General features: G+C 44.3%; 1 protein-coding gene across 1 annotated transcript in view; it reads right to left on the bottom strand.

The window, feature by feature from the left end:
- The window catches only part of nav1a (neuron navigator 1a), a 78,541-nt gene extending 60,039 nt beyond the window's left edge, over positions 1–18,502 (bottom strand). The window contains exons 1-4 of the mRNA XM_079171304.1: positions 18,402–18,502; positions 13,447–14,354; positions 12,549–12,640; positions 2,266–3,084 (exon numbers count right to left, since the gene is read on the bottom strand). Coding sequence (XP_079027430.1) covers positions 2,266–3,084; positions 12,549–12,640; positions 13,447–14,348 — 1,813 coding nt within the window. The 5' untranslated portion in view covers positions 14,349–14,354; positions 18,402–18,502. The remainder of the gene's footprint in view (positions 1–2,265; positions 3,085–12,548; positions 12,641–13,446; positions 14,355–18,401) is intronic.
- Positions 18,503–21,599: the final 3,097 nt, after the last annotated feature.

The following is a 21,599-nucleotide window of genomic DNA, read 5'->3' as shown; positions in this document are numbered from 1 at the left end:
AGCAGGGGATCACAGGGAATGATCCATTGAACATCTATAATCTATCTTCCTATGACAGAACACACAGAGCAGAAACCAATTAGCAGAGCGTCCCATCGGAAATGGAGAAGCAGATACTATAAAAGATGAGCCCACAGCCGCAAGCTACAGGGCAAGTTACAATTAACCTCCTCCTAACACAGACACACACACACACACACACACACACACACACACACACACACACAAACATGTATGTGCGTACTCCCACAACTATATGCACACCAAAAGTGGTTTTGATGATAAAACTGAAGACCCAAAAGCAACCACTCGGCCACTTGGATGCAGGTAGAAATTTAGATCATTGTCTATAACCATTATTTTTACTCCACTGTCTGTCTCTTTCTCTTATTATTCTCCGTCTCCCCCTCATTCATCTCCCTCAGTGAAAGAAGTCGTCCCCTTTCACTTTTCTCCCATGAATCTAAATTCTTACCCTCTACTTTACTCTTTTTCCAACCTTGTCTCCCGCCTCATACCTGGTTGCCTGGCATAGCTGTGGCCAGCAACATTACCACAAGGACTGGAAAAAGGTCACAGACACAGATACACACACACACCAACACACACACACACACACACACACACACACACACACACACACACACACAGCATGTACAGTACAGAAACACACGCACATACACATAGAGGGATACGGGGGCAAGGTCATACAAGCTGTGATTTGGGGCTGTGCAGCAGGAGGCGAGCTGGTGAAGAGAGAGGGAGGAAATGAGAGAGGAGGAAGACAGAGAGAGAGTTTTGATGATGGTCAGAAAATTATCTCCTCTCATCCAGACAGATATAACGACTCACTCTCCATATCTCCCTCACTCTCTCTGATGTTATCGTGACAAGGGGGAGAGATGGAGAGAGAATGAGCAATAGATAGAAATAGGTGTGTGTGTGTGTGTGTGTGTGTGTGTGTGTGTGTGTGTGTGTGTGTGTGTGTGTGTGTGTGTGTGAATGAATAATAGATGTTAGGTCACAAACTCAGTCATCATTCTCGCAATACACATTAGCTAAAACTTTGGATGTGTCCTGGTACAGTCGCCCCCATCTGTGACAGTGTGTAGTCATGGGTGCATGTGTGTGCATGTGTGTGAGTTTATATGAACGATAGCACGCTAACTACCTGCCCATGCCACCACCCCCTCCCTGCTTCTTCCACACGTTGCCCCCGGTAACAAGAGGAAGAGGTGGGTGTGTGTGTGTGTGTGTGTGGGGGGGGGGGGTGTATAGTGACCATCTGTCAGTGGCCCGGAGATCAATGGAACTGGAGGGAAGGTGGGAGGGAGGGGGTGAGGGGGGTGAGGGAGTGGTGCAAGGCTAAATATGTGGCCCACTGTGACCAGAGCCTGACTCAATATGCAGCCGTTTTATTTACCGAGTGAAAACACACACCCCACTAGTTCCACTCACACGGCCTTTATTAACGAATGGCTGATTTCGGCGTGAGCCAGGAGATGCTGTGGCATCGACATGAAACATGCAGTTTCGACTCTTTACTACCGCACAAATAGATGCATACACGCGTGGACTGCTTTCAATTTCTAAAAAAATAGGTTCCCCTACCAACAGGGTGGTATAGTTAGAGACATGAGACCTGTGAGATAGAGCTATAATGAGAGAGGGAGAAGGGAGGCATTTGATAGGTTAATATATATCTAGCTCACTGTGGCAGTGGGTCAGATGGGACTAGGACAAATCATTCCAGTGTTACCTAATGAATCAACAAGAAAACAATGTCAGCCCTCTGGAACTGCTTACTTCAGCTGTTTCATGCGAGCACACAGCGCTAATATACAGCCACACAACCACAACATGAACCAATTTTACACATACAAACAAAGCAAATGAGTGCCACAGTGGTGAAAACATAGGGATTTTCACCACCTACAGAGCAAGGGCTCTCACCATTGTGTAGTGAAAAGCACTTGACAATAACACACTGACATTATGCTCTGCTGCAAGAGAGATTGGACTCATTTAAAATTCACTGTTGATGCTGGAGCTACAGCCAGAGCTGAGGGAACGGTTTGGGTGTAGAGAGGAGAGGAGAGGAGAGGAGAGGAGATGTTTACCTATCATATACCTACTGAATCAATAAGTAACTGTTGTTAACATGTTGACATCATTGTACCCTGTCCTGTATGTAATGTAATGTAATGTCCTAATTGTTGTCATGCTGTATGTTTTCATGCAAAATAAAGATAACAGCAGACTCACCAAGCATCTGGCTAAAGAGCAGCTGCTCCAGGTCTCCCAGAACCGTCACCACTAACTCTGGGTCCACCTTCAGAAAGCTCTTATCCTCTTCACCCTCTATCCCCTTCCTGTCTTTCTTCTCCTCTGTTGACAGAGCTGCACATCTCTCCCTCTCCCCTAGTTTCTTGCCATTAGTCCCAGTGTTGCCTGCTCCATTGGAGTTAGCCTTAGTTGGGTGGTCTGCAGGGTCTATGTCTGCATTCTGGCCTGCTTCAGAGGCCTTGCTAATGGGCTTGACCTCAGCATAGGGTCCCCGTGGTTTACCAGGGGCAGGGATTCGACTCGGCTTGTTCCCGTAAGAAGTCACCGACGGGGAGCAAAAAGGTTTGGGCTTACCCTGGAAAAGAGACTGTTCTGACTTTGAAAGGGTCCGAGAAAGTGGTGGTTTGCCACCCCCAGCCTGAACTGTCTTAATCTGGCCCGGCTTGTTGGTGTCTGTGCCAGGCCGGCTCGCATCATCATTCCAGCGGGGAGATTGGTACAGGTGCAGCTTCTTCTCAGCATCAGTGAGCACACACAAGTTGTTAAGTGACCGCTGCTTGCGGAGCCTGGACGGATTGGGAACTGGGATAGATCCAGAGGAGGGCCGGTAGACCTTGAGCTCTGACCCAGAGGGACGTGAATGTCCCGGGGGAAGAGCGGAAGGCTTGGCCTGGGGCTTCCTAGAGGCCATGGCCTGGGCTGAAGTTTCCTGGCAGGAGACAGCAGCAGACCTCACGTCCAGCTCACTGGGCTTGGCCGTCATGCTAATGTTAGCCACATTAGCCTCCAGCATCCCTCCTGCAGAGAGCCAAGCAACAGCATCAGTGACACACTCTTGAGATACACACAAGGCAGACTGAAAGAAATGGAGGGAGAAAAGCAGAGGGGAAAAAAAGGTGTGAAAATGCTCAGAGACTATCTGGTTTGCCCTCCCTGCCTGCCTCTCTGTCCTCAGAGGGTCCAGACTCCCCGCCGTGTGAGACTGTGGGGGTAACCCCTCTGTTGAAAATGACGAGTGTGTTAGAAGAGTGGCAGTAGTAGTCAAGCTTACTCACTGCTGGTAATCCATGGATCTGCAGTTCTGCGTCCAGTGCCAAAATCCACTTCCTCACAGCGTGTCTGCGGCACCCTGTGCTACAATAGCACAGCTAGAACAAAACACAGCCCCGACCAGCCTCTCTGTGCCCCTCTCTAGCTCTGTATTCCCTCCTGCTTGCCAGGCAAGCAGCAGCCGACTGACAGGAGAAACAGTCGCAGCAGCAGCAGCGGTAACATCCCCCTCCTCTTTCTCTCCTCCCTCTACCTCTCCCTCACTCGCCGGTTTGCTCACTCTACCCCCACTGGCTCATTCACCCTCCCTCCACTCTTTCTTACTCCTCTATCCTTCCCTCCTTCTTTCTTGTTGTCTCTCGCTCTCTCTCCACCCACTGGCTGATTCATCCACCAATCCTCTTTCTCTCTCTCTCTCTCTCTCTCGCAAACACGCATCACAGATGCAGTGTTATACTGAACACTAGTGAAGCAAGAAAGGAAAAAATAATTAATAGGAGGAAGAAAATGAGAAAGTAATAAAGGAAAACAAAAGAATACAAAAAGAAAGAAATATTTATATTGAGCCCAGCTGTGTGTGACTCAAACGACACCACATATCGTAGCCAGAAAAAAATTCCAATCATGTATAATCACATTAGCTGCCCTATTCATCCATTCATATTCATATTTTCTTATGTGCCACAATCACGAGAGGCCCACCCATGATTAAGCTGATTCCAATTATCTGGAAAACAACCGTGGCTGAAGCATGAGCTTAGAAGAGAGGAACAGGACACACATTTACCAGTCCCTAATACACAACCAGATAGGTCAGTCACGAATTACCCTTCAATTAGTAGCCAACAGACCTCAAATGAGCATCACACCCCCTCCCTACCTGCATCACATTACCTCTTCACTCATCTCCATTGCTCTTTTCCTCCCTTCCTTTCCTTCCTTCCTCCAGACCTACAGTATGTCACCCTTCCCCCCTTCCAGTTATTATGCACTGGCCATTACGTTTTGGAGCATATATATTGATAACAATATCATCCATCTCAGCACAACCATCACGATACCTCAGTGGTAAAAAGCACCATGTACACGAGTGGGATGTGTGAATGAGTATCAGTGTCACTATATTTTTGTCTATCCTCCCCTGCATGTGTATGAGTGTGTGTGTGTGTGTGTGTGTGTGTGTGTGTGTGCGTGGGTCTGTCTCTACGAGTGTGTCACATTGATGAGACAGGCTCGGAGAAGCCGAAGCTCCCATCCAGAGACTCATATAGCTCTGGCTCGGTCAACTACGTCATCTCATCGCTCTGGACATCCCATCTCAATCATCACAGGAGTAACTCCTTCTTCATCCTCTTCATCATTCCCTTCTTTTACTCGGCCATCATCTCCGATTTCTTTGCTCCAAGTATATAGAGAATCTATTCCTGTAATTCCGCATTAAAGAGTTGGGTGGATATCCGATAAGTGAGGGACATTACCAGAGACGGATAAACAGTAAGATGCCGTCATTTCTAATTTTATTTCCATTACAGGTAACCATGATGACAATGTATAAAATGAACTTCAAGCCAATCATTAGTCATTAACAATCAATAAAAACGGTGGAGTTCTTTTTTGAGTATTAATGCATCCTGCCTGCATACAGGTCTTGTAGCTGGTGGAGTGTTTGTGCTCTGGGTGTATTATAATGCAATTCTCTTGTATGCAAGCAGCAATGCCTGAGGCTGTGATGTTATCAGGCCTCCAACTGTAAGTAGGAGTAGTATTCAAACAAGCAGGCTGTTGGGCCCATTTTCTGTCACATTTGCATAAATTGGTTGACACAGCGAAAAACAAGCAGCGTTCTGTTTGCTGACATTCCACATTCAATATTAGATAGGTACTTTAAAAACCGCTCATTTTTCAGCAGTTACTAAACTGGCGCCTATTGAGCCCAAACATGACATCCGTCAATCCACCTGGCTTTGAATGAGTGTGTGTAATACAGGAGCTCAGTAGCAGACAAAACACAGACATGCATTGGCTGTTTTATTGTGTAAAGGCTAAAGCCATTCATTAGAAGCAGCTAGCGTTAATAAAGGGCCAATGTTGAGGTGGTTATGCCACACCAAGGCCAGAGCTGTGTGGTGACAGTTATGGGGGCTCTGGGGTCTAGTAGCAGGCCAGTAGGGGGGTAAGGGATATAATTTAAGGCTAATAGGTGCTGTACGTCAGTTCTTATACCTCCCTGATGAGGGATTAAGGTGAGTCAAATAGAGTGGCCGCGTACAAGGCAGGTCTGTGTGGCGCATAGATGCTCGTGGGTCAGAGACACGCGTCAGTGCCTTTGAAAGCACATATACACACACACACACACACACACACACACACACACAGGTAAAGTGTGTGTTGGCAGCAAACAGCTACTTGTTTGTTCAAGTACTCGTCTCTCTGGCTCCACAGTCTAATCACTTTAATATATGGCTGATGTAAACATATATTCTCTCACTCTCTCTCTCTCTCATACACACCCACACAGAGCCTGCTGTCTGTGCAGGGTGTCTGACTGACCTGAGCAATCTGGCCTGACATCAGAGAAGCTGGTAAAGTGTGATGAGTGCCAGTGCTCAGTATTAGACTACACATTCATCTCATAGCACACTCACACAGCACACTTAGACATTCAGTATGCAACAGAAGAGTGTGTTTGTGTGTGTGTTCGAGTGAGTGAGTGAGAGTGAGAGAGAGAGCGTGTGTGTGTGTGTGTGTGTGTGTGTGAACGCGTTTATGGGCTGACCACAGTAACAGCTAAATACACACATGAAGACACTTTTAGGCAAAAGTGACAGACAGAGATACAGGTATGAATGGATAGATTGAAAACACAGAGCGAAATAGAAGGAGTGAGAGCGACAGACCAACAGACGGACGGATGGACGGACAGACAGAGAGACGGACAGGCAGGCCAAGAGAGGCAGGGTGTTTCTGTACTTTGCATGAGTAAATTTGCCCTAGCATCTCTAAACAGTTATAGGAACAGATTCCCCACTATATTTCTACAGCGTGAAGTAGCCAGTAGGACACACAAACACAGACACTGTGTGGCCCATTATAGGTAAAGGTCTCCAGCTTTGAAAGGAAAAGTACTGCGAGAGAGGAGCAAAGCACTGCTGCTTTGGTTGTAATTAATTGTATCAAAGCGACTTAAACTTTAAGAGGAACGATTCAAATTCAACGAAGCAGATGGCATGCGTTTTCACTTTCACCCACTCCCCGTTGTCACCTACTCCCTCTTGCTTCTTCTTGTTTTGTCTTTTTGTGTCGTAGTACAAGAGAGAAAAAAAAAGCTGTTCTAAAAATGATATTAGCGTGAACGGGGTGGAGAAGTGGGAAGAAAATAACAAGAGCAAGTGTGACTGAGAATAGAAGTGGAGCGAGGTAGAACAGGAAGGAGCAGACACCATTAAAGAAGCCTACTGAATGCTTTTGGTGAGGAAATAGCAGAAAGAATGTAAGGATGTGTTATTATAATGCGGAAAAGAAGGCAATGAGTAAAGTGAGAGGAGGAGGAAGAGGAGGACGAGGAAGGATCTCTATATATGTGCCAGAGGAGCAGAGGAAGCCTGTAAGACAGAGAGGGGATATCCTGCCTCACCGCCTCGCCGCTCCCGCTATACACTTGCTTATGTCCGCTAACACGCTAGCGCATAGGGTCCACAGGACACAGGGATGAATACCAGACCATGACACACACATACACAAGGGAAAGGCTCACAGTGACACGCACTCTGGTACTGCACCAACACAATAACATGTTTTTTCAATGTCCTGTTTACAGACAAAAAATTGAGGCGACAACGCGCAACGTGCAATGAGTGGCTTCCTAGTCTGAGTCAGAAGTGTGTCTGAGAGAGGGAGTTTTTCCACAGTGATAACTCTTTGGCAGCCTCACTTCAGTGCTGATGATGCATAGCATGAGTCACTGGCTAAAGCTTTCGGACAATTCAGCCACTTAAAGGCTATCCATGGTAATGGTGTGAGCGTATCACTCATACCGACTCCTCATTCCGGAGGCACAAATGTTGATCCAACAAGAACACCATTCTCCCACAGAGCCAATGTCGCACACTCATCATGAGTCACACACAGCTGAGAGCTGACAAAAACATCAGCTGCCAATCTGGAGAATATTTAAAAAGAAAAATACATTTTTAAGGTTTCGCTCTTTGTAGACGCTCTCGCAGTGTTGACATTCTCAGCACGCCTCCCAGGGGTATCCCACAATGCTGTGCTGCAGAAACTGGTTGCCTAGTTACAGCGTGGTGGCAGCCATGGATATCATCAGCAACAGTGTGTGCGAGTGTGCAATCTTCCCTTAGTCTGCACAAAAAAAACTGCTGTTGCTAAAGTAAGATATAAAGTAGTGTGTGAATTTAAACTTACGTTACGAGGACAACACGAGCGTATGATTCAATTAACATCAGGAATCTTGATACTAGAAGTATGTGCTCATTTTGGAGTGTGTCCTTTATTCTCTAAGGGTTATTAATTTGACAGATAGATGTCTTTGTGACTCCGTGTGTGTGTGTGTGTGTGTGTGTGTGTGTGTGTGTGTGTGTGTGTGTGTGTGTGTGCGTGTGGTCGGTCACACGGAGAGGTTACACACATGACTGACTCTATAACTCGTCTCCCTGAGTTGGGAGTCACCCCAGAGGTCAAAAAGGATCTTGAGTGTGTGCACTCATTCACCCATTTCTCATTTCTCAATTCACCCTTCTCCCTCCTTTCTCTCCTCCTTCATCTCTCGCTCTATCTAATTCAGATATAGGAAGGAGGGAAATATCCCTGGGGGGGGGAGAGAGGAGGACGAGGTGGCAGCTCTGTCTTAGTCCATTGCCACACAATGGGTGGATGGCTCAGTGTGACAGACGAATGGGAGAATGAGGAGCTTCTACATGCGTCTGTGTGAATTTTTGACTCATTTTTATTATAATATCCATGTGTGCCTTTCTGCTTACGTATGGATGATGTGCCTCCACATGCACTCACTTTCCCACTTTGACCCAAACTTTGTGTTTTTTTACCCAAAAAATTGGGCCATCACTTCAGCTTGACCACAGAACTTAGAAGTTAGGGTCAAACATGGAGTAATGCATGCAAACCCTAAATAGTGATTACTACCGAGCCCGGTGATGAGCGAGGACATAATCTAGTCCACGCTTATGTCTTCCTAAAGCCACTAAACCACTCATCACTGTCCAACGCCAACTCGGCATATGTCTCTCTCATTAGATTGGCCAAAGAGGATTACACACTGTCTAAGGGTAGATGCAGCCGGGGTTATCAAAGCGCTATCCACTAGACTGTCCAAGGGCATTAAATGGATGGCGAGCATAACATTTATAAATTGCAAGCTGATTTCCTGCCTTCATTACTAAAGATTTGCTGACTTCTCCTATTCTAAAAGTGATTGCTACAAGGAGGGTTTCAAAATGTACTGATCCATGTGAGGGCTCCGCAAAGTGGTGTCTGCAAGACAAAGTTGCCCTGCAGGGTGATGATAAGAAAACAGAAACATATACTACATGCATTTATGCTGTTTTAATCTGCATATCTTCACATTTTTGAAAGGTTAAAGATTTATTCTGTGTTGTCTACAGGCGGCAACCTTTGGTGCTGAGAAATGAAGCCAAAAAGTGCAGCTCTCCGAAAAGCCACTTGAGGCTGGCTCCAAAAGCGAGTCAATCCCCACAGACCCCCATATATACAACCCCAACTTTAGAGCAGAAACAAACATGTTTACACCCTGGTAAAAAAAACAGTTTTGGTCTCTATAGCCAATATCCCCGTTCATGACAAATGTACGTAGTGGAAATTGTTCTAAAACTCACCCATTTAAATTATATGAAGGCTTAAAGTTAGCCTCCACCAACGATCCACCTATGCAAACTGCAGCAAACTGACAATAAAGTTGGATCAACGCCTCTGTTTTCAAAACGTGAATACATAAGCTACATAAAAGGATGATTTTTTGGAAGACTTTTGTATTTGACTGCAGTCCAGTTTTAGCTAAGTGTACATAATAAACTGGCAACAGAGTATATATTATATACGAATACATTAAGGGAATTGGGGCATTATTAAATTCAGTGTAACATAGTGCACGGTTGGCTAATGGCCACGGAATATCATTTTTGGATCACCTTGAGAAGTTGTTTTCTACCTGTAAATGTCATATGAGAGTGGGTGTGGGATGCTGTGCAGTGTTTATCCATATCCAGATGTACACACTGTCTGAACAGTGTGTGTGTGTGTGTGTGAGAGAGAGAGAGAGAGAGAGAGAGAGAGAGAGAGAGAGAGAGAGAGAGAGAGAGAGAGAGAGAGAGAGAGAGAGAGAGAGAGAGAGAGAGAGAGCTGACGGACTTTAAGAGTGTCCGTAGGGAACATCAGGCCATACCCTCAATGGGACATGAAAAATGATACACAGTCCACACATCACATTTATCTTTCAAACACCATCTGTGTACTGTCACACAGGCATACATCAGCACACATACACACACATGCTCAGACATGAACGCATGCTCAAATACATCTCTCCAGAGAGCCCCATGGACAGGAGGTCTGCGGTCTAATTGAAAGGCCACATGGTGCTACAGTCCCATTAAATGTTCAGGTCTTCATTAGGGGCTCCACTAGAAGATGTAAGAGCTGATTATGTTACAGCTGATTCAACCTAAGTGAATGTAATATGGAAAAAATTCAATTTGTGGAAAACTACTCTTTTACCATCGTGACAAAAGACAACCATAACCAAATCACATCATGATTTGTCCTTGAATTGTTTGTTCAACCAGAGCCCTCAGCCTTAACATATTCAGCCTACATACAATCTATCTTTTTTAACACTGTGCACACATTTGTGTTCTGTTCTCTTTCCTCCGTACACAAAAGGAAATCCATCAACCCACTGACCTTATCAGGTCTCCTCTTTTCATCTCTCACCCCTCTCACTCTCTCTTTTCCTTCCCTTCAAACTTTGCCTTCCTCCCTGTTCCCCTCCTTTCCTTTGCTCCCTAAATTACAGTCATTACGGTGTCAGCCCACCCTCCATGTAAATGCAGCTTCAGAGGAGCCTAACACACTTTAGTTCTGTTTCTAACGCCTTCTAGAGACCAATTACAAGGCCGCAACCATAGTCCCAAGACAGCCAGAGGCCTTTAAAGACAGGGGCTGGTCCAGCCCTCCTTTCCACAACCAGCTGGTTAAAACCTTCAAAAAGCTTTTAAAAGCTTTATTCTGGTGGCTACACTTTTAGACAGGCAAGATCAATTTACTGTAATACTTTAGACTGTTTTGGACATCATTTAATATAATATGATGTCTGAATCCGCTTTTCATTGTACTGGCCAGGGCCGTAGACCGTGTAAATGTTTTACAGGAGGTCCACTACTGGCCATCGGAGATGTAGAGAGAAAGTGTTACAATGTTCTCCATCTGTTCTTAAAGGAACCGTGTGTAGCATTTAGGGGGATCTATTGATAGAAATGTGACATAATATTAATAAGTATGTTGTCTAAAGAGTATACTCTCCTGAAAATAAGAACTTTGTGTTTTTGTTATCTTAAAATGAGCCCTTTTATATGTATTAATAGAGCACATCATTTTCACATAGTCGGACGCCAACACATGACCAACCACTGGCTCTAGATAGGGCCATTCGCGTTTTCGTGTCCGGCACCGTAGTCCTACACGCTTGATACACGGGTGAAGTTTCAGTTGGTTGCAATATGCAACCTCACCGCTAGATGCCCGCCAAATTCTAAACACTGACCCTGTAATTTCACATTTTATCATTTTATCAATTTAACTGATTATCTGTTTTCTGTATCTCTCTCTCACTGCATTTCCTCTTCCTTCTTTCTGTCGAGGCTGACTTCCTTACACTAAAGGTCTTTGGGCAAAAAAGGTGACATTCGTTTTTACTGTTAGTGCTGTTGGCATCGTACATTATTACAAAAATGTAAAACTGGGAATGTTATTACTGAGATATTTGAGACCTCAGATTAGTAATTCATTGTTTTCACATTATTTGTTATCATATTTCACTAACAATCAACTGACAACCAAAAGCTGACTGACAGGCAGGGATCAGCCAGAGGCAGCCTTCAGAAAACACTTTGAAACAATGTGCAGGATTAATGCTAAACATTGAAAAGCTGCACATATTCTGTCAGATGTGTATAAGCTAGGAGAGATTTGGGCCATTAAAGTTAAATACACACACCAACTCTGGAGTGCACATTTCAAAAGCAGGCAGTCAATCCCCTCCTCTCCAACTGACACCACATCACAAAGAATGAGCCACTAAGCCACTGATTAAGTCATATCTCCGAAGCACGTCCAAATCCCTCGACTCACACTGACCACTACAAAGCATGACTATAGCTGTGGGTACAGTGCAAACCATTACTCAAAAGGACGGGGAGGGGGGTCATGCTGGGACTGTGGCTTTTTAGGTCAATGAAGCTGGAAAGGAAGAACTACAAGAGAGAGGGATGGAGAGAAAGGAAGGGTTCAAAATCCCCAACAGCTCATGGATGTAGCCGAAAAGGATGTGCATAAAATAATACTCTCTGGCAGCGAGTTGAGAAGTGCCCCATTTCATTCAATTACCGACCCACATCCCCCCTGTGTTCTTCCTTCATTCTACCATCCTGAATCCATCGCTCTTTTCAATATCTTCATCAAGAGTAGGAACCACTGAAGTCAGCAGAGCTCCAGGCTGAGACACACACACACACACACACACACAGTTACACCACCTGATTTGGCTCGTGAGGCCTGATGTGCAGGAGAGTGACAGATAGATTTAGGCAGAGAATGGTTGTTCCTTAGTCTTCAATGAGTCTTTTCACGTTCCACAATGAGACCCAAAGGTCGGCCGCTGGCATGTCCCGCCTGACTCTGCTGCAGTAAGTGCGCCTGGCTGCCAGAACGTAGGCAACCATACCTGCCAAAGGGGCTCTCGGCCTCTTGGCGCCCTGACGCTAACTAGGCAGACAGAACTAGACTAGTTTTGTTCAGCAAAAGAGTAAGAGACAAAGACAAAATGATGTGTGTTGATTCTGAAAAAACGTGCAAGTATAATCTCATCAATGTTTTAATGTGTGTGTGTGTGTGTGTGTGTGTGTGTGTGTGTGTGTGTGTGTGTGTGTGTGTGTGTGTCTAACCTAGTGTTAGGTCATCACAGCAGACTTCTATGGATCCAGATGAGCAGTCGCTGAGTTCATCCACTGAAAAATCGCTCTCCTGCGCATGCAGCCTGTGAACACATCATGAACGCAGCCGTTAAACGTCTGTTACTGTACATGCAAATCACTGATGTTAATATCGATGATTACAATCAAACACATAAGCAACTGTGTATGGCAGGGGAAGGAAATTGAGAGCCTTCCCTGGTGTGTCACATTGATTTCCTTCATGCAAATTATAGAAACAGAAAATCTCGGAGAATGCACAAAGCACTGGGAATAATTTCATCATTATATCAAAGTAAAAAGAAGCTCAAGATTTTATGATCTTGCCTTGATTTATTTTCTACTTCCTTATCTTATAAAGTATTGTACACTATGCAATAATTAAAAATACATTTCTGCTTTGATTGATTCATTCTTCGTGGATTGAATCATTTAACTAAAACACCACACTCAAGAACACACACAAGACACAGTAACATTGCATTTTTTTAACTTACAAAATTAGATTCACTCTTCTTTTGTTTTTATCCCACGTCATAAAAAAAAGTGTGTCAGAGGACGGTATATTGAGTCAGCCCAGAGGCTGTCAAGAGGACACTTTAACAATCAGCTCTGCTCCAGAAAACCCCAAGAGTGTGTATAAATGTGTGTGCGTGTGTGTGTGTGTGTGTGTGTGTGTGTGTGTGTATCTTTGCACACATACACACACACAGACACAGTATCAGGAGAGAGAGGGGTGCTGTGTGGAGACAGAGTGATCATGTGATAATGACAAGTGAATGGTTTTACAATGGATATCAGTAATTGGGGGCTCGTGATGGAGGTCTTGATAAACTGTTGTATCCATTGTGCGTGAGTGTGCACTACTTACCGGTAGCTGAAGGGAGCCACAGTAGCCATGTTGACTCTGGGTGCGTGTGTCTCTGTGGACGCAGCCTCCTTATCTAGGCTTTGAGCCAACGTATGGACAGCCACCTTGGACATTATTGGCATGGTGAATGTGACCGGTAGCGGCGGCAGGGGACAAGGAGAGGAGGCTGGACTGCTGTCTTCAGGAGAGCCCATCTCCTCGTCTGATTGGCTAGTGGAGTCACTGCGACCTCTGATGGCGTGCTCGTAGCTCATTTGAGCAAGGGAGGGACGGAGGTAACCATTGTTTGACATGGGGGACTGGGCCGGGTGGTGTTCTGGAGGCTCTTTCTCTCTTTGTGTCATGAGCTCACTCGTTGCCTGGGATCCAGTTCTGGAGTTGTCTCTTCTTCTGAACTGAAGCGGTGGACGCAGGTTGCTAGTCCCCCATGTTTGGTTGTTATTGGTGAGGGTGTTCCTGTTGCGATTGCCGTCATGTGAAAACTGTGCGGGGATGTGAGACGGGGAGGGCTTTCCCAGATCCAGTGTGTCTTTAGAGTGTGGCTGCGGTACCCTGTGCTCGGTTAACGGGCTGCTGTAGGCAGAGCGGGACACCTGGGGAGCAGGTAGAGCTCCCATCCGCTGGAAGAGCTGACTCTTCAGGCCTGCGTCTCTCTTCGGGTCCTTGGAGGAACGCCCTCGGATGCTGGAGCTCCGTGGGCAAAGTAAAGGAGATTGCCTGGGCGTGTGTGTGGGACTGTGTGTGGGTGTGTGTTTAGGGGTCTGTGTCGACGGCCTGGGCAGGTCACTAGCCCGGCGGCGGGTGTCTGTTTTGGGGGAGGAGGGCAACAGGCTGTGTGGGAGGGGGATTCCTGATGAGAGAGGAGCCCGGGGGGCCAATTTCACATTGACTCCCCCACTCATACTGACCTTAAAGGAGAAACACAGGGAGAGAGACACGTATAATGAGCCAACATGTTGAACACTCATGTTAAATTCATAGTAACAGTATGTAGACTAGCCATCACAAAAGACCTCCCAAAAAGTGTGTTTATCCATTAAGAAGGTACATAACACTGTGTTACAATCTAATCTAAAGTTTATTCCAATCAGGTAAACTAGAAGTTCCTGTTCTCAATACAGAGATAGTTAAACCTCCATGGTATGTGAGCACGTGAATCAAGCACATAGGACAAAATAAGTCACGGTAAACCACGAGTTGAGCTTATTTTTAATCAGATTTGCCTGCTGGGAGTTCAAAAAACAAAAACAACTTCACGCGGAGGCACATGCTCACAGCATCTACCAGCAGACTTATGTCCTCAAATAACTGATTTTCTGCACATAATGAATTTAAAAACACTCTCACGCAGACTCCCACTGACACACATCATTGGCCAAGCGTACTGCTCCCTTACATATAAAGATGAGGTATGAGATCGTTCTCACCTGATTTGCTTTGATTCCAGGTATTCACAGTTTCTGTTACTCTCTCAAAAAAAACACCCAAGAACTCTAAAAGTGAGCTTGATATTCTTTGTGCCCTTCTGTTCTACACAAACTGCGATGAAGGCTGGTCAAGTGAAACATTTCATGTAATGTTGTATAATCTAAATACCTCGTGCTGCTCTACTGGAGGGAAAGAGGATGGGAGGTGGGATGTGGGGTGGGAAGGTAGGCAGGGAGGGAGGGAGGGGAAAAGGGAGGAAACAGCATGTGTAGAACGAGAAGGATCACAGCATCTGAGAGGAACAGATATATTGATTTGATATCCCTCACAAATTGTCAGAGTCTTTGGTCAAACAATATTTTAACAAAAGATTTTTTGTATTTGTCCTCACTTTATATTTATCACGTTTATGTGATTAGCTGTTATTTAGTGTATCATTAAGTGTAGTTTTTCAAATTGTTTTAAATAAGGCATAAATACGTGTAATAAAAAATTACAATTGGGACAATAGTGAATTATTGCCCAGTGGGTGTATATATACACATATTTAATGACTGTCTCACTAACATCGTAAACAAATCATGTTGCTGTTGCTGACCAGATGTACCGCATTGGGTCAACAGCTGAACTCACATTTAACACAAACATAAACATATACTGTATACAGCATTTGGGCTTTGGAACGGTGCAGTACAAGAAGATTTATCATAATTATACATGCACTCACAAATACACAGATTTAACACTAAACCCTACTTGCCCTTTCTTAAAAAGCAGAAATTGTGTTGCCAGAAGACGCCTTGGGAAGCTGTCTTTAGTAGATCAGAGATGTGTCAAATTAAGCCGTCAAAGTCACAAGGATAAAATGTTGGATTATTTGACAGCGCATCTAATCGCAGTATTGCTCACAGCGTAACGTGGCTAACACAAACACACACACACACACACACACACGCGCACATAATTTCCCAGCTGTCTGAGCAAAAGCTCTGTCATTTTAAGAATCCCTGCAGCAGAAAGAGGTTCACTGCTTCAGCTCAAAAACATGAAACAAAACCAACATTAAGTTTTCTAATAAAGAAAAGGTTGGAAAAGGTTAGTATCTCTGTATCTACTTATAATATTAGACATACTGACACAGAAAATGGAGATTTGGGTATTTTGCGAAGGACTCATGCTCTATCATAGTTGACTCAGTGCTAATGTAGACCTGCACAGCAGCATACGGAAGCAGTGATGCAGCAGTAGGTATATAGAGACAGATATGATCATCCATCCTGCTTTCACCTCATTTCTCTCCATAAATTCCTCTTCCTCCTCTTTCCCTCATCTATGTTTCTCTCGCTCTTTCTCCTGGGAGGCCAAGTCACTAAAAGCATCAGAGTTTCTGTCTGTCTGATACAATTCCTGCTCGGGAATTCCAGGGGCACAGGTGCGGTCTGGCTCTGTGTCTATCTGTATGGAAATTGGCTAGTCTCTGGGGGATACAGTGGGGGTCATACCAGTACTACTGCAGCACACGTAAGGACATACCGAGGCTCAGCTGGTGGTGAGCATGTCTGTGTGTGTATATCCACAGAAACAGACAAAAAGATATTTCTGCAGACTAAAAGCAGCGGTAAGCGGGTTAAAAAACTGGCTAATCAATTTGAGGTCCGATTCCCTCACACTGAAGGGAATGTTTCACAGCATAAGCTTGTTACATGTGCAGGGTATGTTCTCTGTGTCATGTGTTCAGACTATATACTGGAGTCCAAAATAACATCACTCTGTTACATAAGTGCATTCACAATAGTTAGATTGTTGGTTTGTTGACACTTTCAAAGTAGGTCAAACTGCTTGTGACTTTTCTGGCAACCAAAACATAGAACTATTGAAATTCCTGGTTAAACACACTTTGTAGAAATCTACAGGAAGAACAAACATATGTGGTTTGGTTTTGGCTGGTCCTACGGCAAAAATAGGTTGCTGGTTAGGGCTGCCACTAACAATGATGTTAATTAATCTGACAATTATTTTTTTTGATTAAATGACTAATCAGGTAGTCCATACAACATCATGAACTAGTGAAAGATTTAAATCAGAGTTTCCCTGAGCCCAAAGGACTGGGTACCTAAACGAAGAACAAAACAAAGATATTAAATCTACAGTCATATAAGAGAAAAGCACTATTTTAAGTGACTGAAAGCCGAGACTGTCTGGCATGTTTCGCTTGATAAATGGGTTAAATGATTAATCAATTTAGCTAATTGTTTTCAATTAATAAAGCCAATAATCAATTTGCAGCAGCTCTTTACTTAATACAATAGATGCATGTCTCTTGGCTAATTATACATTAGTGTTTCTGTGACACCCAGACAACACTCATAATATTTAATAGGTATTTAAGTAGAACAACGTAAAAAGTAATTGCGCTTCAGAATCAGAATCGCCATTATTGGCCAAGTTTGTGTACACATACAATACATCTTAACTCTTAAAAATATACATAACAGCTAGGTACAAGGACAACAAAGCAACAAATAAATGTGAAGAATAGACAGGACTAATATCTACAAAAGTATGTGGATATTTGTTTGTGTATACAGCACCAATGACCAACAATACAATAATAAAATAAATCGTATTTGTATACAAGTGTGTTGGAGTGTTGGGGAAGATAATGACTTTTGTATAATGACAAAAACACGGTAACGAAAACATGGTGATTTTAGTATTTTTGTTGCTAGTGAATTTAATGATCATTGGTCGAGCGTAAAGAATACAGAGAATTTGACTCGTCCAAAATGATTCTGCTAGGATGGTACTGACATCTGCTGGAGACTGTGTGCAACAGCAGCAGGGACTCTTTCACTAATCTTCAAATGTTCTATCTATCTCCACATATTCAGGAGGAGAACTGCAGTACACGTGCTGATTAAAAACTCTTTTCACATCAATAATGAAAGACAGCAGGTCAGGTATATACTTTCTGTCAGTAGAAAAACAAGAAGGACAGCGTGGCAGCCGGCATTCGATGTTAGCTTTTAACTTCATAATCTTATTACATCATTTTAGCTCCGCTGTCCCATGACAAACTCAGCCTGAATTCCGTTACTGTACCTCTGATCAAAGAAACACGCATATCTTCTCTCTCACACAAATACGCACCCTCACCCTAGCCATGAAAATCCTCTGACTCATCACCAAAATCAATAAATGAGGTGGTTACACTGGCCTCTCTGTCTGTGAACTGAAGGACATTAGCAGTGCCTGTGTGTCTGTGTGTGTCACCCAGTGTGGATATAAATGAATGTAATTACCTCCATAATGACAACAACCACAACAACAGCGATAATGTGCTGTCATAAATCATCTTACAATATGCTAGTGACACAAACCGTGGTGCAAAAACGCTCCTATGTGCTGTTGGGATTCCTGGAAAGGCACCGTTTTCTTAGAAGACACACCAGAATAACTTCTGAAGCTCATAAAAGGCTTTTTGTGAAATGTCATGTGCCAGATCTGCTGTCTCTCCAGTGTCTTACCTCTCAATGGTGCACCGGGTCCGTCAGTGTGCCGATAGGCCGAGCAGCCAGAGCCTGCAGGAGAGTGGTCACACTTCTGTGTAGTCCCGCGGACAATGGGCTGTTTTTTCCTGGCTCACTGTTGCATCCTCACCACTGCCCTCCCATTGGTCCACAGTGCCTCTCCATTCACCGAGACAGGAAGCTGTGACAAACAGGAACGACATTTTCAGCGAATCAGAGGGCCCCGCACTGGGGTGAGTCATTTTCAAAGTCACTTTCTTCGATGAAATCAGTGCTCCCACTTTTTGGCGGAAAAACGTCATTTCACACACATAAAAAAAAAACTCAGTTTGAACAATGAACTGAAGACTGTTTATGTTAGCATGAGTCAGTAACCCAAATGGAAATGTACTTGGCCCTACAGTGACCTGTAATGACACATGTTCTGTCGTCCTCAAAAATGCCACAGCATTCATAGCATTTAAATCGTCTAAAAACCTTGTATGTCCAGTTTGTCAACTGCACAGGAAGATACAGTAGTAGTAGATAGTAGATTTGTTTCGGTGGTAACTTCATCACAATGTATCATGATTTCAAGGTTGTACAAGGGGTTTCTTTCACAGAGGATAACTAGTCAACTGAAGTGAAACTCGGGTTATGAGATTTTCAACACAGCCTGGTACAACCACATGGAAAAGTCATCAGTTTAGGGGTTTCGCAAGATTTCTACAGAGAATGTGAATCACTCGCAAATTGGAAAAATGAAGCATGTCTAGCACTCACACGTCCACTCCAGTTGCACTCATTATAGAAGCATAAGCAGACAAACACAAGCACCCACACAAAAATAAACAGGAGAGAGCCTAATCAGACTACTAACCACATAAACATCACCATGTGTGCGCAGTTTCCCTCCATTCTGATTCAGTACTACAACTCTTCACATTATCCAACACTCTCCACAGGTATTGGACACACAGTATATTATGTATGCTATGCATGCTGCACTGAGTCATCCAGCCTATATAAACGCTGACTCAGGCACATCACATCACGTCACCCCTGGTCACGGAATACCCCCCCATATCACCTTCTCCCCCTCTTTTCATCCCACTTAAGCTCTGCCTTTCTTTCTTTTCACCGCTCTCTTCCACTCTACCACCATCTCGCTGCTACGCTGCTGATTGTGAACATCGTGATCCTTTAAAAACATAGTGTTTGTATTTATCTGCTCACAGAAACTGGCATTCGCAGTTACGTTTTAGACAAATAAGATTCACACAAACCATCAAGGAGACATACACGGTCACATTGACAAATGCATGAACATAAATCCAAGATATTAACCACGGCTACACTCACCCTCTGCAAGCATCGGGACAGAAAGCAGCAAGTGAGTTTGTCTCCAATCGGTATGCTGCTGAGTGCTTCTGGCTGAGTCCCCGCCTTTGCTTCTGTCTACTTTTACCTGGCGGACTTCTGAGCTGCGAACATGTGCATTTGTGTGTCCCTCTGTCTATCATTTCACCCCTCTATCACGTCATGCCGCTCTGCTGCTGCCGCAGTACGCCTGCAGCCGTATCCCCGCCCCTCTCTTTATTTTTTCCTCCCCTCATCACAATCCCCATCTCTCTCTCTCTCTCCGTAATGGACCTGTTGGCTGAGCTCCCTCCCTCTCCGAGGTGAAATATAAGCCCAGCAAAAGCAGAGACAGGCTGGTCCATTAGCTGGATGAGTGTGGTTTGTGTGTGAGCAGGGGGTGTGTCTGTATAGTGTGAGTAATAAGACATGGTAATTAAGCAGATGTAGCCACAAATGTGAAAAGCTGAAATCCATCATCGTGCTTTTACAGTCGAATTGGTGGTCAGGGGAAGCCGGATGAAATAAGACAGTAAAAGAAACATGGCATTCTAATGATAGATCTGCTGATGACTAATGAAAATGTGCATAAACTCACAGAATCACAAACATCTGAGTCTATATCTGTGTCGGCACACTCAGTGCGCATGCCTGCATGGACAAGCATCCTGAATGAGGAACAGCCCATCCATCACTTCTCTAAATTGTTCCACACATCTAATGAAAGAAGGAAGACAGTGAATGAGAAAGAGAGAAAAGAGGAGAGAGGCTGGAAACATGATCAACATGTGCAGAGTAAACCTTCTATTGGTGTCTTTTCCCAGCTGACAAATAAAGAGTTATGACATACGTCCACCAGACCCGCCCTTGAATTTAGCTGCCGTCTATCCCTCCTCTTAAAGCTGTCTGTAAAAATCTCATCAAATGTAGCCAGTCCACTTGAAACCTCTGATCTGGCTTACAAAAAGAGGAACATGTTGTTTAAATGTAACAGCAGTGAGACACACTGTGCAACACCAGGGTGACTCAGAGATAGGAGGTGTGAAACAGCATCAATCATAGTAAGCACTTGAAAAGGTGGTAATTGCTATTTTGACTACTGGATTACATATTTCCTGTGTCTCATCACAATGTGTTTGTTTTGAGTTAAAAAGAAAAGCACTTGCTTACTCTGCGATTTCGTGCTTGCTTTTCAATCCTCGTTCTCTCTCCGGGCTCTTTCTGTCGTTCTCTGTATCTCAGTCTCTTACTCTCTTTGCATTTCTCGCTCTATTCTCACTTCTCATATTTCTGCTGCGCTGGCTTACAGTTCGACACAGTGACATGCCGGACTGTGCTGAATATTTAATGAAGATCGTGACACACAATAGGATCAGACCCATAAAATATGTCTGCGATTCTCCGTTTTTTTTACAGTGTTCATTCAGCAGCATATTTCTGAGAACTTGTTTTTCTCTAACGGGCGTGTGTTCAAACGATCATTAGACTGAACGGTATGTAAGGGTCTTTACGGTCTTGATCTTACAGTTAAGTACAGCCTGAGAGCTCTCTCGCTGATCACATATTGATTAGGCATTGACTGGCTGTGCTAACACTGTGCTGCCACTTGACATGGTCTGCAAGTCTATGCTGAAGAGATGCATAAATGAAGGAAAATGTGTCCTGTTAAACTGCAGTATGCAAATAAATACATCAACTGACCAACCAAGCATGATACATTGACAAAATGCTATTAGGACATTGCCCAACAAGCACAGCACCTCCCCCACACATACTGAACACATGCACACTGTACACATAAACTCCCCCCTCCCGCTTTTCTCTACACTCATGCACATATCACACAGTACTGTACCC

Source organism: Pholis gunnellus (genome assembly GCF_910591455.1).
Source record: "Pholis gunnellus genome assembly, chromosome: 2".
In the NCBI taxonomy this organism is placed as follows: Eukaryota; Metazoa; Chordata; class Actinopteri; order Perciformes; family Pholidae; genus Pholis; species Pholis gunnellus.
The sequence above is the reverse complement of the archived record's forward strand: the minus strand, read 5'-3'. Positions and strand labels throughout refer to the sequence as shown.